The sequence below is a fragment of the Charadrius vociferus genome, unplaced genomic scaffold, assembly GCF_000708025.1.
Source record: "Charadrius vociferus isolate BGI_N301 unplaced genomic scaffold, ASM70802v2 scaffold198, whole genome shotgun sequence".
Taxonomy (NCBI): Eukaryota; Metazoa; Chordata; class Aves; order Charadriiformes; family Charadriidae; genus Charadrius; species Charadrius vociferus.
The window spans coordinates 4,899,543-4,916,831 of NW_009649951.1; the positions used below are offsets into that span (position 1 = coordinate 4,899,543).

Genomic DNA, 17,289 nt, shown 5'->3' on the forward strand with positions numbered 1-17,289 from the left:
CCAAAATAGATTTACATTGCATTGAAGAGCGTGATTAAAATTAAATTCTGTAGTTTTATGAAGAACAGCTTTTGCCACTCTAAGTCTTTTTCCCCTGTTAATTTAAAGGGGAGTGAGCCCTGCCCTGTTGGAGTCTAAATTCCATTTCTAATGTTCATTTGGACACCTCTTTCTCAAGTACTTTCTTGACCTGATTTTTATAAAAAAGTCCTTCATCTAATTACTTCCTACCAACCACTGTATTGATAATGGAAAGACATTTCTGAAAACATTGCATTTTCTAAGGAAACAAGGATTTGGTAGGAAAGAGATGGTTTGTCTTGCGTTAAGCTTTTTTTTTTAAATGAAAAACTTTGAACTTACGCAGTAATTTGCAGGTGCTTTAAATATATATACTTTCATGTATATAAAAACCTGAGTTAGGAGGATTCCTCATTTGTGTTCTACTACTTTTCTGCTTCTAAATATTATTTTCCATGACTACATCTGTAGAACATTTTGTTCTGAGAAGTGAAACAGTTAAACAAAATGTGTAAAGTTGGATTAACTTAAAATGTAGTGTATTATTAGGTACTATCAAAAGTGAAGAGAATTTCCTTAAAATAACTTTGATGATACTTACACTTTTGTGATGCACCTGTCATTGTCAGCAGTGGAAGCTTTTAAGGTACTCCAGTTTTATTGTGTCCATTTTAGTGAGGAAGTAGCACTGCAAGTACCAGCAGGAACAGGAATGAGGGATCCCAAGTAAAGGCGTAACTCCTCAACAGAGAATTAGCAACCCATCCAAACATCATTCATGCAAGAATTAATATAAAGGGTTGTGAAGAAATGTATTGCAATTCATTCTTTGCATTTATTGCATTGTTTTAGATGACAGAACTGGATTAGTTATGTTTTTTCTTTGTTCTTTCATGGTACCGTATTTGTTTGACTGAGAATTTTGTTTGTTTCACATGTTCTTAGGTGGCCTGCAGACTTATTTTCCCCATAACCAGCTCTTACAGCTCATTGTATACAACCTGGAAGATCGTAGAGCTCATGAAAGAGAAGTCTGCCATTACTAACTGGTTATCTTCGGTGAAATCACTGCTACCTGTTACAACTCAAGTCCCTGCCCATGTTTTTCTTCTGCTGGCTTGTCTTCTGATCCGAGAAAATGGAGACAGTCTTCGTGATGTACTCCATGCTACTACAGAAATAGCAAAGGCTGATTGTTCTCAGGTAAAAACTTACTGTTAGTTGATTTTCTAACAGGAATTGGGCTGGATTCTGCAGCCCTAGGGAGGCAAGGCTGCCACAGCTTCATGACCCAAAGTCTAACAAGTGTCGAGACAGTGTCTGTATTCCCAGTAGGTAAATGCACATGCAGCACATGTGTACACCACATACCTATGCTTACCGGTATGTAATGCAGACACACAGAGCACTCACAAAAACGCAAAACAGCACCAGAGGCCCCATCCTACTCTGTTTTCTGGCTGAGCAGGAGGGAGGTCTACCAGTGGGAATATGTATACAGTGTATGGATATGGACCATATGTACAGTGTGGACCCCTCCAGCAATGGGGCACAGGTGGTCGGTGTGCACAGTAGGTGACCCCTGGATCCCAGTCTCACCAGTTGCGGGCATCTGGACATACAGGCCCCTGAGGCCGCAGGTCCACTGCAGTTGCTGGTGCAGACTGCCTCCCCATCCTGCAGAGACACGCAGGCACACGCACGTGCCAGCTGTCTGGGACTCCACTGGCCCCCAGGTAGGCGGTGCCCCTGTGGTCTTGCCCTTACACACACACACACATATGTACACACACATATATACCTCAAGCTGGCTGGAATTCACCTGTCGTGTGTCACTTACAGGAAAATATGTGCTATGTCACTGTTTTGGAGTATTTTTTCAGTTGCTTAGGCTTAGAAAAAAAGACTGTCTTGTTTATTGATATTATCTAATAAGTATGAAAATGCAACCGGAGGAATAGGCTACTAAACCATTTCTGGCTTTTCATGACCTCATAAATATTCTCTGTGTCATTTTGTGGTTACTGGAAGACAGCGAAGTTCCTCGTGATATCTATATTCTTGCTTCTCAAAAATATGTGCAGTCTGTCTGCTTCAGTACTGAATTCAAGCCAGAATTGTGCATTATGATTATGCTTATCTACATAACCTGGAAAGATAAATAGCTCTCACTACTTCAGAATTAAGAAGCCCTTCAGGCTGGTGAAAAAGTCCTTCCTGGCATGGGGAGAAATGGCTAGTGCCCAAATGCGATGAGGAGGTGAAGTTCAAACTGCATCATATTTTCTGTTTCTCTAATGGTCAGCAGAAGTCCATGTGAATTAGAAACTGTTGTTTAAAATTGGTATCATCTAGCTGGCTCACATTTTGTTCACTAATAGGAACTGCAAATGCTGAACGTTTAGTCTTTTAAATGACTGTGGGCTTTAAAATATTTTTCTGCAAAATATGTATTCAGGTGTCTTTTTAGTATTACCACAAAGAGCAAGCAGTATAATTAGTAGTACGGCAGGCATTCTCCTGGGTAATATTTGCAAGTTTGGTGTGAGAAAAATACTGTGTATAATGGGGGTGATATTTCCATTCTCTGTCCTTAGTTAAGTGCAACCAAAGACACCTGAATATTCTCCAGTTAGCAATATGTAATGTATTGGTGTCCTTTAAATTACATTTTTATTCCAACAGATCTTAATGCTTTAAAACTGGGAGTTACTGTCTGGCTCAGTTGAACTTGGGATCACCTGGCATCTGTCTTGACTCTGACAAGTTATTTTAGTTCTGAGTCTGCTTAATGGGCCCACAGAGATTATTACAGTTTGGCACAGCACTGCATTGAAAGATTATTGTGTTCTTTCTTGGAGGTGCAGTGCTCTCTCTAAGTCAGGAGGAATTACCTAGGACTTGCCTGGTCTTTCTCTTTAGTACTGGAGAGAAAGCATTGAAGCTCATGGGTGGGGGAAATAACCGATTACCTTAATAAATTCAATGGGCAGTGTGATGGCAGCAACCAGTAACGCATTGATGGCAAATTTACATGTCAGATTGCTTTATTTGGTTCTGTGTTTTGTTCAGTTCCACATAAGCAAATGATGCTTTATAGAAGATAAGGAAAGTAAGTGGTAAAACAGTGATCAGAATGTCCTTTAAGTTAAGGAAGTGCAAAGCTCATCACAACAAACTTGTTAAATGTTTTGAGCCTTCAGTTTCATAGGGCACTTTCTGAAGGACACAGTGGAAGGTGGTGTGCTGCATAGTAATTAGAAGGCTGTTCTGAAGAAGAGAAGATAGATGTTGGGTATGGAAATGAGAACAAAAAAATGGCTGTTAATCGCAAGGTTATTTTTAAACATTCAGCTATATTAACTTAAATCTGTTCCTTTGGTGTTAGCAGCACTTGAACACTCGGTTTAAACCCGGGTGTTTGTAATGGAAAGAAGATCTAACCAAGTAAATCCAGGTATGTTCTGAATTCCATGGCTTTGATTCATGTACAAATCAAAGTAAACTTGCAGGCCTTGGAGCCTTGCAAAAGGTAAATAAAATGACCATAGGGCAAAATGAGAAAATGTCAACTTTGCAGCCAAACTGTGGACTACTTGTACCAGAGCAGAATGTATGGAAGTGCTGAGATGTCGTGGTGAGGGTCACAGCATAAAAAAAATTGTGGGGTGCTTTTTTCTTTTTTTTTTTTTTTTTTTTTTTTTTTTAATGGATCAGGTTAATCAGTAATTCTGCTGCTGCTGAAATTCTGTTATTTTGTGGTTCAGATGATTAGCGGCTGTAGCTGTGGATATTGAGTTGAAAAGCCATGGGTGATTGCCATGCAAAATCTGAGTTGGAGAGTTGTGTTTCAAAACAAAACAGGGTCAGAAAGAGAGAATGTGCATCGAGAATGCTATCCTCGTCGCTTTCATGTTTGAAAACTCCCCTCAAGGGGTGTTAACAAACAGGATCTCCCTTTTCCACACTGAATGTTGTTTTTATAAGGAGTCTGTTGTCTCTGTGGTAAATTAATGGAGCATTTAAAAAAACCTTGCTAGGCTTAAAAATAATTACCGTAATAGATTTTGCAGAGATTGTTCTGGTTATCCCTTGTTTTTTGTTTTTTCTTACCTTTTCCATGAAGAGACCCTACAGATGACTTCTGTGTATGTACCTCCTCCTTCCCTATTGAGTAAAAGCCTTTTTATGGTGCTAGATTAGTGATTATATTGGATTTCTTTTTAGCTGTGGCGTTTTGGAACAGTGGTCTGAAACACTATGGAAGAAAATACAGAAATCTTTTTGAAAGGCTGACTAATGAAGAGTAGTACATGTGGCTTTTAGGCTGTCTTAAATCAAATCACTGCAGAGGCTGCACTGACATACTGTTCATGAAAGACATAGTACAATCCTAATCGGATGAGTTTTCTTGTTGTGCAAAAGCAGTTGTTATGCTCTGTGTGAAACCAGCTGTGCTGCAAGGGGAAGAAATTAAATTGTCTGATTGAGAGGTCACTGGTGAATAGTAGCGCAAGATCTATTACCATTATTAGAGGTTTATGAGGCTCTAGAGAACATCCGTCTGTTATGGTCTTTCAACTGCTGGAATGAAATATTTCAGTGGTAAACTACACTCTTCTGGGAAATCCATCTGAAGATGCATTATTTTGTGTTCTTTGGGAGCTGGGAGTGCATTAAAATTTATTTTACTTTTTTTTATTATTATTATTATTTGGTAGAAAACTTGTTTAAGGATATGTTGAACTGGATTTGTTTAAGGATATATTGAACTGGATTTGGCTTGCTTGGGTGATGCCTGATGATACTGTTCTGTGTCTGAATATGTGAACTTTGGAGAGTCGCTGTCATATTGGACAGACATACTGGAACAGGCATATTGGACAGATCTTGTGGACAGATTCTTCATGGTTGAAGCTTATTGGTTAGGATCCTGCTAGAGTGCATGAAACTTTTGAAAACCTAGCTTATGTTCTCTGAAAAGTGCTTCTGCAGTTTATTGCATAGCTTTTATAAACAGAAACTTATCTTCATTTGTACACTTACCTGAAAACTGGTTCCTTCATTTGTGTGAATTGTTCAGTACTGTCTTGCTCACCAGAGCAGGAAATGCCGGAGTACCAAATGTTTTTGAAAGCCTGCTCATTTCACTGCCTGGCCTACTGGAGAACTAGATTGATGCTACCTCTGTCCCAAAATTCAGCCCAACATTTCCCAGAAATAAAACCTGGAACTTTGTAGTGACATTTATTTCCTGCTGTTTGTTTGACTTTTGGGGATGGGGCTGGAATGATCTCTTAGTGTTAAAATTGGCCCAGAAGAACCCTCCAGGATAGATATGCAAGCAAAGAAAGTGTGGTGGGAATAATGTAAATTGATATCCTACTTTTAGAATTTAAAATGGGGACAGCATATGTTAATATGTGGTTGGATTGTATTTTTTTGAAATAGGTTTTTCCTTTTGAACATGACTTTACTTTGCTTACTGTTTACTGGCTGTCCCTTATTATTTGTTCTGACTAAAGGGCTGCGTGAAGACAATTTCTCTTCAGTAAAATGTAAGGAAATGTGAAGGAACAGAAGAGGAGGATTATCTTCCTCTCCTGCTATCCTCCCTTAGCTTGTGCTTTTGAAGAATAATAACTGTCCTGTAGCTTACAAAAAAGAAATCAGACCACCAAATTGCAGAGAATGAGAACGGTTCTCAGAACTATTTATTAAATAAAAGCATTTTGTCTCGCATGTTTAATCTTACTTTAAAAAGGACAGTTATTGACATATCTTGGCATCATTTTTGAGATGCAAATTAATTTTAAAAACAAACCCCATAACCTCAAAACCCTTCTTCAGGTTGCTAATGACAGACTTGACCTAATCACTGCATCCTCCTGGAGTGTGGGGGATGCAGAAGGCATGTTGCTAGGCAGCATGCCTCTCCCTCTCCGGAGTTGCTTCCTGCCTACTGGGAGCTAATGAATTGTCATATCAGCTTTTTGGAGCTGCTAAGACCTTGATGAAGATTTAGAATAAATTTAGTACTGAAATTAGTTCCCAGCATTGTTTATCCATTACACGAGGGAGATGGAGAGAGGAGCAGCTTTGCTGTACTAGAACACTTCATTTTTTTCGTGAATCTTATAATTTGAATATATAGTTCAAAACAAGTACACTTTGGAGGACAATACCTTTAAGGAAATATGTAACTTGCCTTATAGTAGCATGTGCTTACTCTTTTCCTGAGAATTTTGTAAATGAAACTTAGTATCTGGGTACTAGATCTTAGTGTAAAAGTCACTGTAGAACTTCTATTTAATACCTGTTTAGTGTAAAATAAACTACATAACTAGAAAATTATTGCAGACACAGGGCTTGGAATGAGCTTTTCATTACAGCTGATGAAGGCTAGGCCTGAGCAGACTGACTTTAAAGGGTTTGAATGCTTTTATAACTAAGGATTATGAATATATTTGATTATAATTTATTTTGAATGTTGTTCAGTCTGATTGCCATATGCATAGCCCAATGTAGCTACAACTGAGAAAAATGCAACAAGTAGCCTATGGAATAGAGAACTAACTTAAGACCAAATGGAGTAGCGTAAGACCCTGCCTCTGGCAAAAGGAAGAGGGACTATGGGGAGAGATCAGGAGGAGGGAACTTAGGTGAGGAGTTTGAGCATTGTAATGACGTATCTGACATCTCTACTGGTGATTTACATAGCCTTTTTGTCCAGCACAGGGTAAACCAATGACAGTATTTATCAGGGGTGGGTATGGTTTAAAGAATTAACAAAACCCTCTTATCCTCAGAGTTGAGAGTTGTCCAACCGTGCTGCTGCATACAAAACTTTCTGGATAATATTATTAGAAGACCTTTCTTCCCTGTTCACACGATGTGTTAACAGTTGTATGGAAAACGTGTGTATCTCAGTGGATGAGCACGTGTGACCTCTCTGATCATTTTGGGACTTAAAATGGCAATGCAGGTTGCTGTGTCGGTGTTAATGATTACCCGGCCTGGAGGTATGGAACGTTCGTTGCTTGCTCATTGCCCTGCAATTTATCTTGTATTATTCAAAGGTTTAGGTAACAATGAATCAGGTGGTTTATTTTTTTCTTAGCACTCAAAGTACAACAGGTGCCCAGAAATAAAACTGCTTCCATCTATTAAGTCTTCTAGCTTCAAGGGGACTCTTTTTTTAATTCCTATATTATTTGGTTTCTGTGCAAGCTTCCCTTTCCCTAAAGCTTGATTTAACCACAACACATTCTTGCTTTGAAGATCATGAGCCTTTGGTACTCAAGTCTTCTTTTGGATTCTATTTAATTTAATCAGGAAGTTAATTTTAGTTTTCTGTGTACTAATGAACATAGTTTTCTCTTATGCAATGCTGTTGTCCCTTTGGCATGGGTTAAGTGGGAAATACAACTGCATTGTGCATAGGTTAATCTAAACAGTTGGGGAATAGGAAAGAACGGTAGAGCAGCAAATTAAATCTCATGTTTTGAGTGAAGGTTTTATTTTTATGTTGTTTTGGGGTTTTTTTTCCTTCAATGTTAATGCTGACATTTTGTTACTGAATTTTTACTGAGACCAGAATTGATTTTAATCAAACCCTGCCATGTGCAGGTCAGTTTGGAATGACTAGCTTCCCTCACCTGCTTTTGTACTTTAAGGAATATTGTGATAACAAGGAATACTCCTTATGATGCAGGATTTATAAAATATTGTGATGGTAGTCTTGAAAGTGTGACCAGGCATTTCAAAGACATTTAAGCTATGAGGAATGTTCTGATTAAAGCACATGATGGGATAAATTCAGGGAAGCTCCCAGAGAGTGGGCTAGGGGAGGAAGATCCCAATTGCTACATGTGTCTGAAATAGCAGTTGAACTGTGATAAAAGTAATGCCAGGTGGGGAGAAGAAAAAAAATAATTATTCTGAACAGAGAAGAAAAGGTAGTTCAGAAAATAACTGTGGAGCTCCCTTCCCCAAGTTACATTAAAGCCCTGTTCCAACATGATGCTGTGAGGTGGGTTATATGTGGACTCGTTCCTTTGAATTACATGTGGTAGACCCGTGTGATAGGTCCGAAAGGAGTTTGGGGTTTCAAAGGTTCTTACTTGTTGCCGTACAAGAGAGAATTTGAGGAAAATCTAAGAACCATGAGGTACGTTGCTTCTCAGGGAGTATGTTATTCTCAGAGGGATCTTACTTCTCATTATATTTTACTCCTTCTTCTATGGGACTGTTTATTCTGGTTGAGTTAAGTTTTTGAAGAGAGAAAAGCAGACTAGTAATTTCAGAGCAACTTGCAAAGAACCTCCACTGTTCTGGTGAAAGTCACATTTATGGCCACTTAAACAGGAGGAGTGGTATCCATCTATTTCATAACTGATCTTGAATTGTTGCAAAGTTGATGTGACTTCGTACAGTTACTGATAATTTAGAAATAGGTCAAAACTATCTCTGATTACAACTGTCTTGGGCTACTTTGGTCTGCTGAGACAAGGTTGTTAGGCTGTCCTGGGAGTGTGTTGGTTAAGAATGATGGTTGGGAATGTTCTTGCTGGGGCAAGGCACTGAAGAAATGTAAAACCAAATCTTGATCGGTGACTCTTTCTTGTGGTCCATCTGTTTTACCCTTAGCTTTAAAGTAGTGGTAGTGTTTATTACAGATTCAGCTTTTGGAAGTGAAGAAAGAAAACCAAAAAAATGTGCAAAAAAACCCCTGAAGCCAGAGGAATGCTTGAGATGAAAAGCTAAATTTGTCACTTAGAGCTTCACATATTCAGATGAGCTATTCTCACCATCACCTTGTATGCTGATCAGTGCTATAAGATAGGCACGATTAGGTAAACAAATAACCTCCAGTTAATTATCTCTGAAATCCTAAAGATTGATTGATACATTTTATATCACACTGGCTTTTGAAAGCTACAGTTGTAGCCTAGATTGCTATAAAAGCATCCATACAGATTTCTAGTCTTCTGTTTGCATAAATCTAACAGTCTCGTGGTATGTGTAAGGCAGGATATTTAATTAACCCATTTGCAAATTAACTTTTCTGTGTATAAAAAATTTTAATTCATCTAATGGAATAAGTCTTGCTCCTACAGCTTTTATTTAGAAAACTACTTGTTATGTGTGTATGTTGGACAATTGAATGTTCTTTTTGAAATATTTGTGCTTCATACAAAGTCTTAGGTTGACAGATCCTGCCTCATATGTATCTCTGAGACCTTACTTCTATTTTGTTCATGTACCATTCAGTTTTTATTTAAAAGTTAACTTTAAAAAATTTAATTTGTACATGTTGTGGTTTAACCCTGGAGGGCAGCTGAGCCCTGTGCAGCCACTTGCTCACTTACCCCCATGGGGATAGGGGAGAGAATTGGAAGGGTGAAAGAAAACTCATGGGTTGAGATAAAGGCAGTTTAATAGGCAAAGCAAAAGCCACATACACAAGCAAAGCAAAAGAAGGAGTTCATTCACTACTTCCCATCAGCAGGCAGATGTGTAGCCATCTCCAGGAAAGCAAGACTCCACTATGTGTAACAGTTACTTGGAAAAACAAGCTCCGTAACTTTGAACCTCCTCCCTTCCTCCATCTTCTGTCAGTTTTATTGCTCAGCACAATGTTGTATGGTGTGGGATATCCCTCTGGTCCGTTGGGACCAACTGTACTGGCTGTGTTCTCTCTCAGGCTCTTGTGCACCCCCAGCCAATTTTCTGGCAGGCAGTGTGAGAAACAGAGAAGGCCTTGAAGCTATGTGAATGCTGCTCAGCAGTGGCTAAAACATCCCTGTGTTGTCAACACTGTTTTGGTTGCAAATCCAAAACATAACCTCATACTAGGTACTATGAAGAAACTTAACTCTATCCCAGCCAAAACCAGAAGCTAGAAAATACAGCAGAAGCTAGAAAACTGCCCAACTTATCTTCAATCCAAAGGTCTGAAAGAAAGGGGAGGGAGGGTGCTAGTGAAGAAGATGTTCTCAGTTTGAAATAAGTGGGTGGGAAATCAAGGCACTGTTAAACTTATACTGAAAGTGCTCCTGGCTGTGAAAGTCTGCTCAAATTAATACTACCTTAAATTGTCAGCCACTTTTATTGATTTTGCTTTCAAATATTTACAGGAAAGCCAGTCCTTTGTCTAGGCAGATGAAGGGGTGATGACTACCTCTACAGATGGTAGACAACAACCTTGGGAAATAGAGAGAGGGAGGGAGACTAGTCAATTAGGCAAAAATGTGGAGAAATTTTAGTTTATAAAGGGATTTATTCTATTTAAGAATGCCAAGTAACATTCGGAAAACCAGAAAAAAAAATAATGTATTACAGTTAATTCCTTAGGTATTAAATATAGATTCTAGAACAAAGATTTTAAGTTTGTGGAAGCACGAATTTGGATTGCTCAGCTGTAAAGATAGTGATGTCTTGTAGAACAAACAACATTTTTTTTTTTGGTCTGTAATTTGGAATCAGTAATTACAGAGAGAAGTATGTAAAATCACAGACCTTTTTGATTCTTGTTCATTATTCTTGCTCTGTAGTTTCTGTGGACTGGGATGGACCTTTGCACAGTGAAAAGTTTTCATGCATGAGAGAATGTTGTAGCAGAATTTCCCATTAATAGTTTTTTGAACCACTGTATGTATAAACCACCCATATACATATATGAAAGGTCAGCCTTACCATGATAAATTTTCAGAGGTGTAAGATTGCTGAATTTTAGATTGGATCCAGTCTTGTAAACACTAGGTTTGAGAGTTGCTCGTTTTTTTTACCTCAGCCCAGTACATATGGCATTTAATACATGTTTGTTCTCCTGCTTTAAGCCTCCAATCTTGGACTTAGTGAATGAGTTTTCTGAAGTTACAGTAATTTGAGGTTAAAGAGGGAAAAGAATTCTTCAAAGGGTGACTTACTCTAGAGGTAAACATTAAAAATGAAACATAGAACTGTATACCCCATTTACCAGGTAAGAAAAATAATTTTCTAATAGCCAGAAGACACAAAAATAATTGCATCCACTTATTACTGCTAAATAACAAATTTCCTAATTAACTTCTCTGTTCTTGGAAATGACATTATCTTTTAACACAAGTTTTATCTATTGAAGACTAACTCATGTGGCTAGGTGAAAATCATTACTATTATATAAAGGCAGAATGTAAAGCAGTGCTATGTAATTACTTTTAAGTATCCATAAAATCAAGTGGGGAAAAAAAAGAAAGCCCATCATAAATAGATTTAATTATACAACAAGAAAAAACAGAAGGACCTGCAGGTATGAAACTACTGAAAATCTGATCTAAATAAAAGGGAAATGGAGGTAAGTCAGTCTCCTGTCCTTCATTGTGACTTCAGGGGCAGCTCTCTGGAGGTTTTGTACTACATACTAAAGAATGCAGTAGAAACATAGAATGGTTGGGGTTGGGACAGACCTTTAAAGGTCATCTAGTCCAACCCCCCTACAGTGAGCAGGGACATCTTCAGATAGATCAGGTTGCTCAGAGCCCTGTCCAACCTGAACTTGAGTATTTCCAGGGATGGCGTATCTACGACCTCTCTGGGCAACCTGTTCCAGTGTTTTACCACCCTCAATGTAAAAAATTTCTTCCTTATAGCTGGTCTAAATCTATGCTCTTTTAGTTTAGCACCCTTGTCCTATCGCAACAGGCCCCACTAAAATGTTTGTCCCTGTCTTTCTTATAAGCCTCCTTTAAGTACTAAAAGGCTGCAATAAGGTCTCCCCGAAGCCTTCCCTTCTCCAGGCTGAACAACCCCAACTCTCTCAGCCTATCTTCATAGGAGAGGTGTTCCATCCTTCTGATCATTTTTATGGCCCTTCTCTGGACCCACTCCAACAGGTCCATGTCCTCATGGATCCATGGGTCTGCCATGGATCAAAGGCAGACAAACTTACAAAGTCCTCCTCAGGTGTCGGCCATTGAAGAAAGAGAGCCAACCCTTTGATCCCTCAGCTTTTATACTGAGCATGAGGCAGAAGGGATGGAATACCCCGTTGGTCAGTTTTGGATCACCTGTCCTGTCCACTCCTCCCCACAGGTGGGACCCCTCTATGCTTTTCCACTTCCAGCCCTCCAACGGGGCAAATAACCGAGTTATCTGCCCTTGGGTGTTATAGCAATAAGTATAAGCGAGAGCCTCTCTGCATACCATGCCTGGGCATCAGCTATAAACATAGGTCTTGCCACTCTGAGAGAGCAAACAGTGTCTGCACAATACGCTGTTAATTTCAGTAGTTAGAAGAGGCCCAGCTAAGAAGCAGTTACTGAACAAAACTGGTCCTGTTTTACCTCAAACCAGGACACCCACAGACTTCTGTATGTTCAGGTTCCTCTGGTGGTCACTAACTTGAACTTCTTTTACAGTAGGAGAAACTTTGTCCCCCCAAGTCCCTGCCTTGTGGCCCAGGTCTCTTGCCTTCTTTTCCCGGTTTCCTATGCTGGGGACTGGGAGCTCTTGCACTCTATGAAAAGCGTCCTTAAAGATCTCAAAGAAAAGTCCTTTTTTCCTCCCTTGTCCCTGAAGGAAGTTTCCGGGGGGGGTCCCATTGACTGACGCCTTGAAGAGCTGGAATTTTGCTTTTCTAAAATTCAGGGTCTTGCCTTCAATCTTTGCCTGACCTGGACCCGTCAGGACTGCAAACTCCAACAGTATGTGTTCACTGCAGCCCAGGCTGCCTCCAGTCTTAACATCGCTGATGAGCTTACTTGCATTGGTGACCATCAGGTCCAGTATCTCATCCCCTCTGGTGGTGATGTCTGTTACCTGGCTTAACTAGTTATCCTCGCTGCATTCCAGGAGACTCCTGGATTGCCTACAGCTTACCGTGCTACTTTTCCAGCAGATGTCAGGGTGGTTGAAGTCACCCAACAGGATGAGAGTCTGCAAGTGCAATGCCTCCTGTAGCTGGAGTAAGAAGGCTTTGACAATAGACTCCCCTTGATGGGACAGTAAATTATACTGTATTATTTGAGAGGTTTGTAGAATGTGATAGTAGCATCATCTGAATTCATCTGTAATGACAGAACTGAATTGAAATAGTTGCTTTGTTGCTTTGGTATGTATTTTAATGTGCCATTTTCAATTACCCATTCCTTTCAGTGTGCCTGTAATGGATTTCAAGGAAAAATGAATTTATTGTGGAAATCAGATTATTGCAGTGGTTACAGCTGAACATGCATAACAAGGTGCTTTTAAGATGGTAACTTAAAAGAAATAAGTTGTAAGTCCTATGAAATTACAGACTTTAGAATTTTCCTTTCTCTTTCCTATTAGCAGAAAAAATAATGCAGAACTGTAAGACTTTCTGGTGTGTTTTGACAAGTTCACTGTCTTACATAAGCTACTGTGTTGGCGACCTAGTTCCAAGTTTATTTCGTACTTTTGTTTTATTTTAGGTCCCAAATCTGATCTCAGTTTTGATATTTAAATTGGGAAGACCTTTGGAGCCTGCACTTTACAGGGATATATTGTATACATTGCCTACACTGGGTGTACACAAGGTCAGAATGAAAACTTTTTAGTAAAACAAAAACTGTATCAATAAGAGATCATTTATTTACAAAAAATTATTTAGACTGAGCAATGCATAGTTTGCTTAATATATCTAATTTGTAAGCCTCAGTATAACTTTATAATATTTTGGATAGGATATAACATTTATTTTAAAGAGTGAAATGTACACTGTTTTATTATGTATGCTGTATCATAATTGTATATATATCATAAAAAGATGTTCTTTGACTCATTACGCACTAAAGTTTTTTGGAAAATGACTTCTGGTTTCTTTCTGACATAGCTGTTGGACAGTTACCTCCTTTTTGTACTTGGTTGTAAAATAATGATCTGTAGATTTGTCTTTGTTCTTGGACATAAAAAACAGTGACATTTGGTTAAAAAATTTCTTTCAGGTTTGCGTAGCTCAGATTCTTCGTGCCATACACATGCTTGGGAGCACACCAAAGCTTAGAGCAATTACTTTGCGGCTGATGACATCCTTGTGGGAAAGACAGGTTAGAAAATTCTTGTAGTGTCACTAAGATAAGTGTAGTTGAAAAAATTCATTACCTCTAACCAAGGAAGGAAATTAATTTTGGAGCATTGCTTATACTAGTACCTCGTTATCAGCAGAATAAAGTAAATAGTGGAAGTGGTGTCTCTATTGATTCTGGTTTAGAGAAAAATTTCAGTAGTATGTCTTTTCATGAAACCTGGTTTTCAATTCATCAAGTCTGAGACTGGAAGTATGAAGAAAAAAAAAAAGTTTGAAGGACAGCTTTCTGCTTTTCATAATGTGCAGTAATAACAAGACCTTAGTTCCATGGCAATAATTTGCTGCTGTTTATAAAGTAGCAATAGAGATTTGGTCTGCAAAAAGCAGTTAGATCTCAATGCAGCATTAGATTCCAATAATAAAGAAAAAAAAAAGTATGGAGTGCAATAAAAGTGATATTTAGAAGTTATGTAAGAGTGCTAGCAATTGAAAATCCTGTCACCAACTTTCGAAGGTGTGATGGTAGTTTTTAAATTAAATCTTTTCTAGGATCGAATTTACCCAGAATTGCAGAAGTTCTTGGCCATGTCTGATATGCCCTCTTTATATGTTGACAAAGATGCTCAGTGGGAAAAGCTGATTGCTAAAGCTGCTTGTATAAGAGATATATGTAGGCAGAGGTAAGCACAAGTGTTATCCATCTTATGTCGGAAAACCTTTTTTTTTCTGAAAAGCTGTATAATTATTTTTACCTACTCTGTTATATTAATTGTGGGTAATATTTTTCTAGTTCTATGAGATACAGACTCAGGCATTGCTAATCTGAGCAGGTAGTGAGTTTTGAGTTGTATGTGCGTTCTATATATGTTAATGTAAAAATAATGTGAAAATTAAAATGTCTTGATCCTGAAAACATGCATCCTGTACTGATCCAGAGTAGAAAATTTAAGCATACGACCCCTAAATTATAAAAAAAGAGTGATGAAGCATTAAAAGAAATAACTAATGACCTGTCTGTCTTTTGATCTATTCAAAGAAATATTGGGTGCTTTTCTGAAAAGTGTATTTTGTCGCTTTTTTGCAAATTGCTGGTCTTTATTCAGATAGAATACTGACCACAGAACATAGCTGTACAAGTCTGACTGGATGACACATTGATCCTTTCCAGTTCTAACATTACTTGATAATAATTTACAGTTCCTGTAAAGATTAGTTTTAAACATATTATCAATTACTTTCTGTTTTGATGTGCACAATGCCATCTTTTTTCTTTGCTGCCTTTTGGGTTCCACTTCTCACTTTTCTTCTTGAAGGTCAGTTACTAACAGCTGGGAAGATTCACATGTCTTTCAGTCATCAACTGAAAAAAAAGTTCTTAAAGAAAATACCCTTTCCTTTACTACTTCAACTTTCTTTAATTTTGCCAAGCAGTATTTTTCAAGAAATACTAAAAAAGAAAAAAAAAAAGCAAAAAGCAAGAGATAAATCTCAATTAAGCTGTAATACTCTTTTTGTCAGGTAAGTGGTGTAGTTAGAGTTCAGGTGTGTGCGCTTACTTCATGAATTTAGAAATTATTTGGAAGAAAGTGAGAGCAAATAGAGGAAGCCTGAATATTCCATGCATATAAATCACCTAGCCAGATGCTATTTACCCCAAGTTCCTACAGAAACAGTATAAGTGATTGCTGAATCAGCAGTTGACACCTCCCCTCCCACCACCCAATAAAATTAAACAGATACTAAAAGACTGGAAAGCAAACAAGCAGCCCATGCAGTCGTTGAAGGAGAGACAAATGACATTGCAGCAGCAAAAAATTTGGAAAAAAATTTCCTACCTGATGTAAGAAGACCAGAAGTCTTGCTGACAGAATCTCCACCGATACACAGTAGTGAGTATAGAAGACTATGTCAAAGAAGCAAAGAGTAGTGTCTTTAATAGCACACAAGGATTTTCATTCTCAGTTACTTCTTGAATGATGTAATCTTTTACCATTACACAGCATACTTGGACAAAAACTTCCATAGCTTAACCTCCTGGTGATCTTTTATTTGGAATTTGATGCCTGCTGATTTAATTCTCCATGTCACTCAGCCTTTAGAGCTCTCTATCATATCCTCCCTTGTATCTTTTTTTTTTCCCTCCCAGTTTTAGTCTGTTTCAGTTGTCTCTTGAACAAAACCAATACTTAATGAATTTTGGTGTTTAGAATAGAATTTGTGTGAATGCATGAATATTGCCTTATATCTTCATGTATTTTCCCTTAGGCCGTACCAACATGGAGCAGACATGTTGGCTGCAATTTCCCAGGTATTAAATGAATGCACAAAACCTGATCAAGCTTCGCCTGCTGCCATAGTGTTACAGGGTCTTCAGGCACTTTGTGAGGCTGAGGTAAGATTAAATTGTCTTGTCCCTGTGTTTCGTGTTTTGCTTGTGGATCAGGGACGTTTTTCCCTGGTTGGCGCTGGTTTTTTTTAAGCATACATTAGATTGTTGCAGAATATTTTTTCTTCTTCGACAAAAGTAATTCCTCTTTTCCAACATCGCTTAATTGTTCCTGAGAAATTGTACTGTGAGCTTCTACTGCAGCAGGTCAGCTCTGCAGCGTAGGTTGGTATTTTAGGTCAGCTTCACAATTTGTTTCAAAGACGTCCTCTCATGCGTTTTTTCCTTGAGGTTTGAAAAGAACAGCTGTTTGGCACATGATTCTGATTGGTGGAAAAGTATGTAAATATTCTCATTTTTGATACCTTCATACTGGTCTGCCCTGCTGGGTCTCATTCACGTAGTGTACCTGACAGAGTGAAGTCACTTATTATGTGAAGACTTCTGTTTCACTCCAGTGCATTCATATTTACTGATGAAGAACACAAGTAAGCATGGGAACATGCTGCCCAGAGAGGTTGTGCTGTCTCCACCCTTTATCCATGTTCCTTGTGGATAAAACTCTGAGAAGCTGGGTTTGATCTCATAGTGACCCTGCTTTGAGAAGAAAGTTGTACTAGAAATATCCTGAGGTCCCTTCCAACCTAAATTGTCCTGTGATGCTACAATATCCCTGAATTAGGAGCCAAGGCTTTTTGTTTCCACAGTGACATCCCAGACACGGTGATGCAGGCACAGACATGCTGTGAATCACACTATAGACAAACTGTGGACTATGCAGGCCATCTGAGTTAGTGAACTAATTATAGCCTGCAGGAATATTTGATTTCCCTTTCTCTGCCAAACAGCAATT

General features: G+C 38.5%; 1 protein-coding gene across 1 annotated transcript in view; it reads left to right on the plus strand.

Annotated features, from left to right (window-relative positions):
• The window catches only part of FOCAD (focadhesin), a 109,232-nt gene that overhangs the window by 27,422 nt on the left and 64,521 nt on the right, over positions 1–17,289 (plus strand). Inside the window, exons 10-14 of the mRNA XM_009891507.1 lie at positions 967–1,224; positions 13,455–13,559; positions 13,968–14,069; positions 14,600–14,730; positions 16,316–16,442. Coding sequence (XP_009889809.1) covers positions 967–1,224; positions 13,455–13,559; positions 13,968–14,069; positions 14,600–14,730; positions 16,316–16,442 — 723 coding nt within the window. The remainder of the gene's footprint in view (positions 1–966; positions 1,225–13,454; positions 13,560–13,967; positions 14,070–14,599; positions 14,731–16,315; positions 16,443–17,289) is intronic.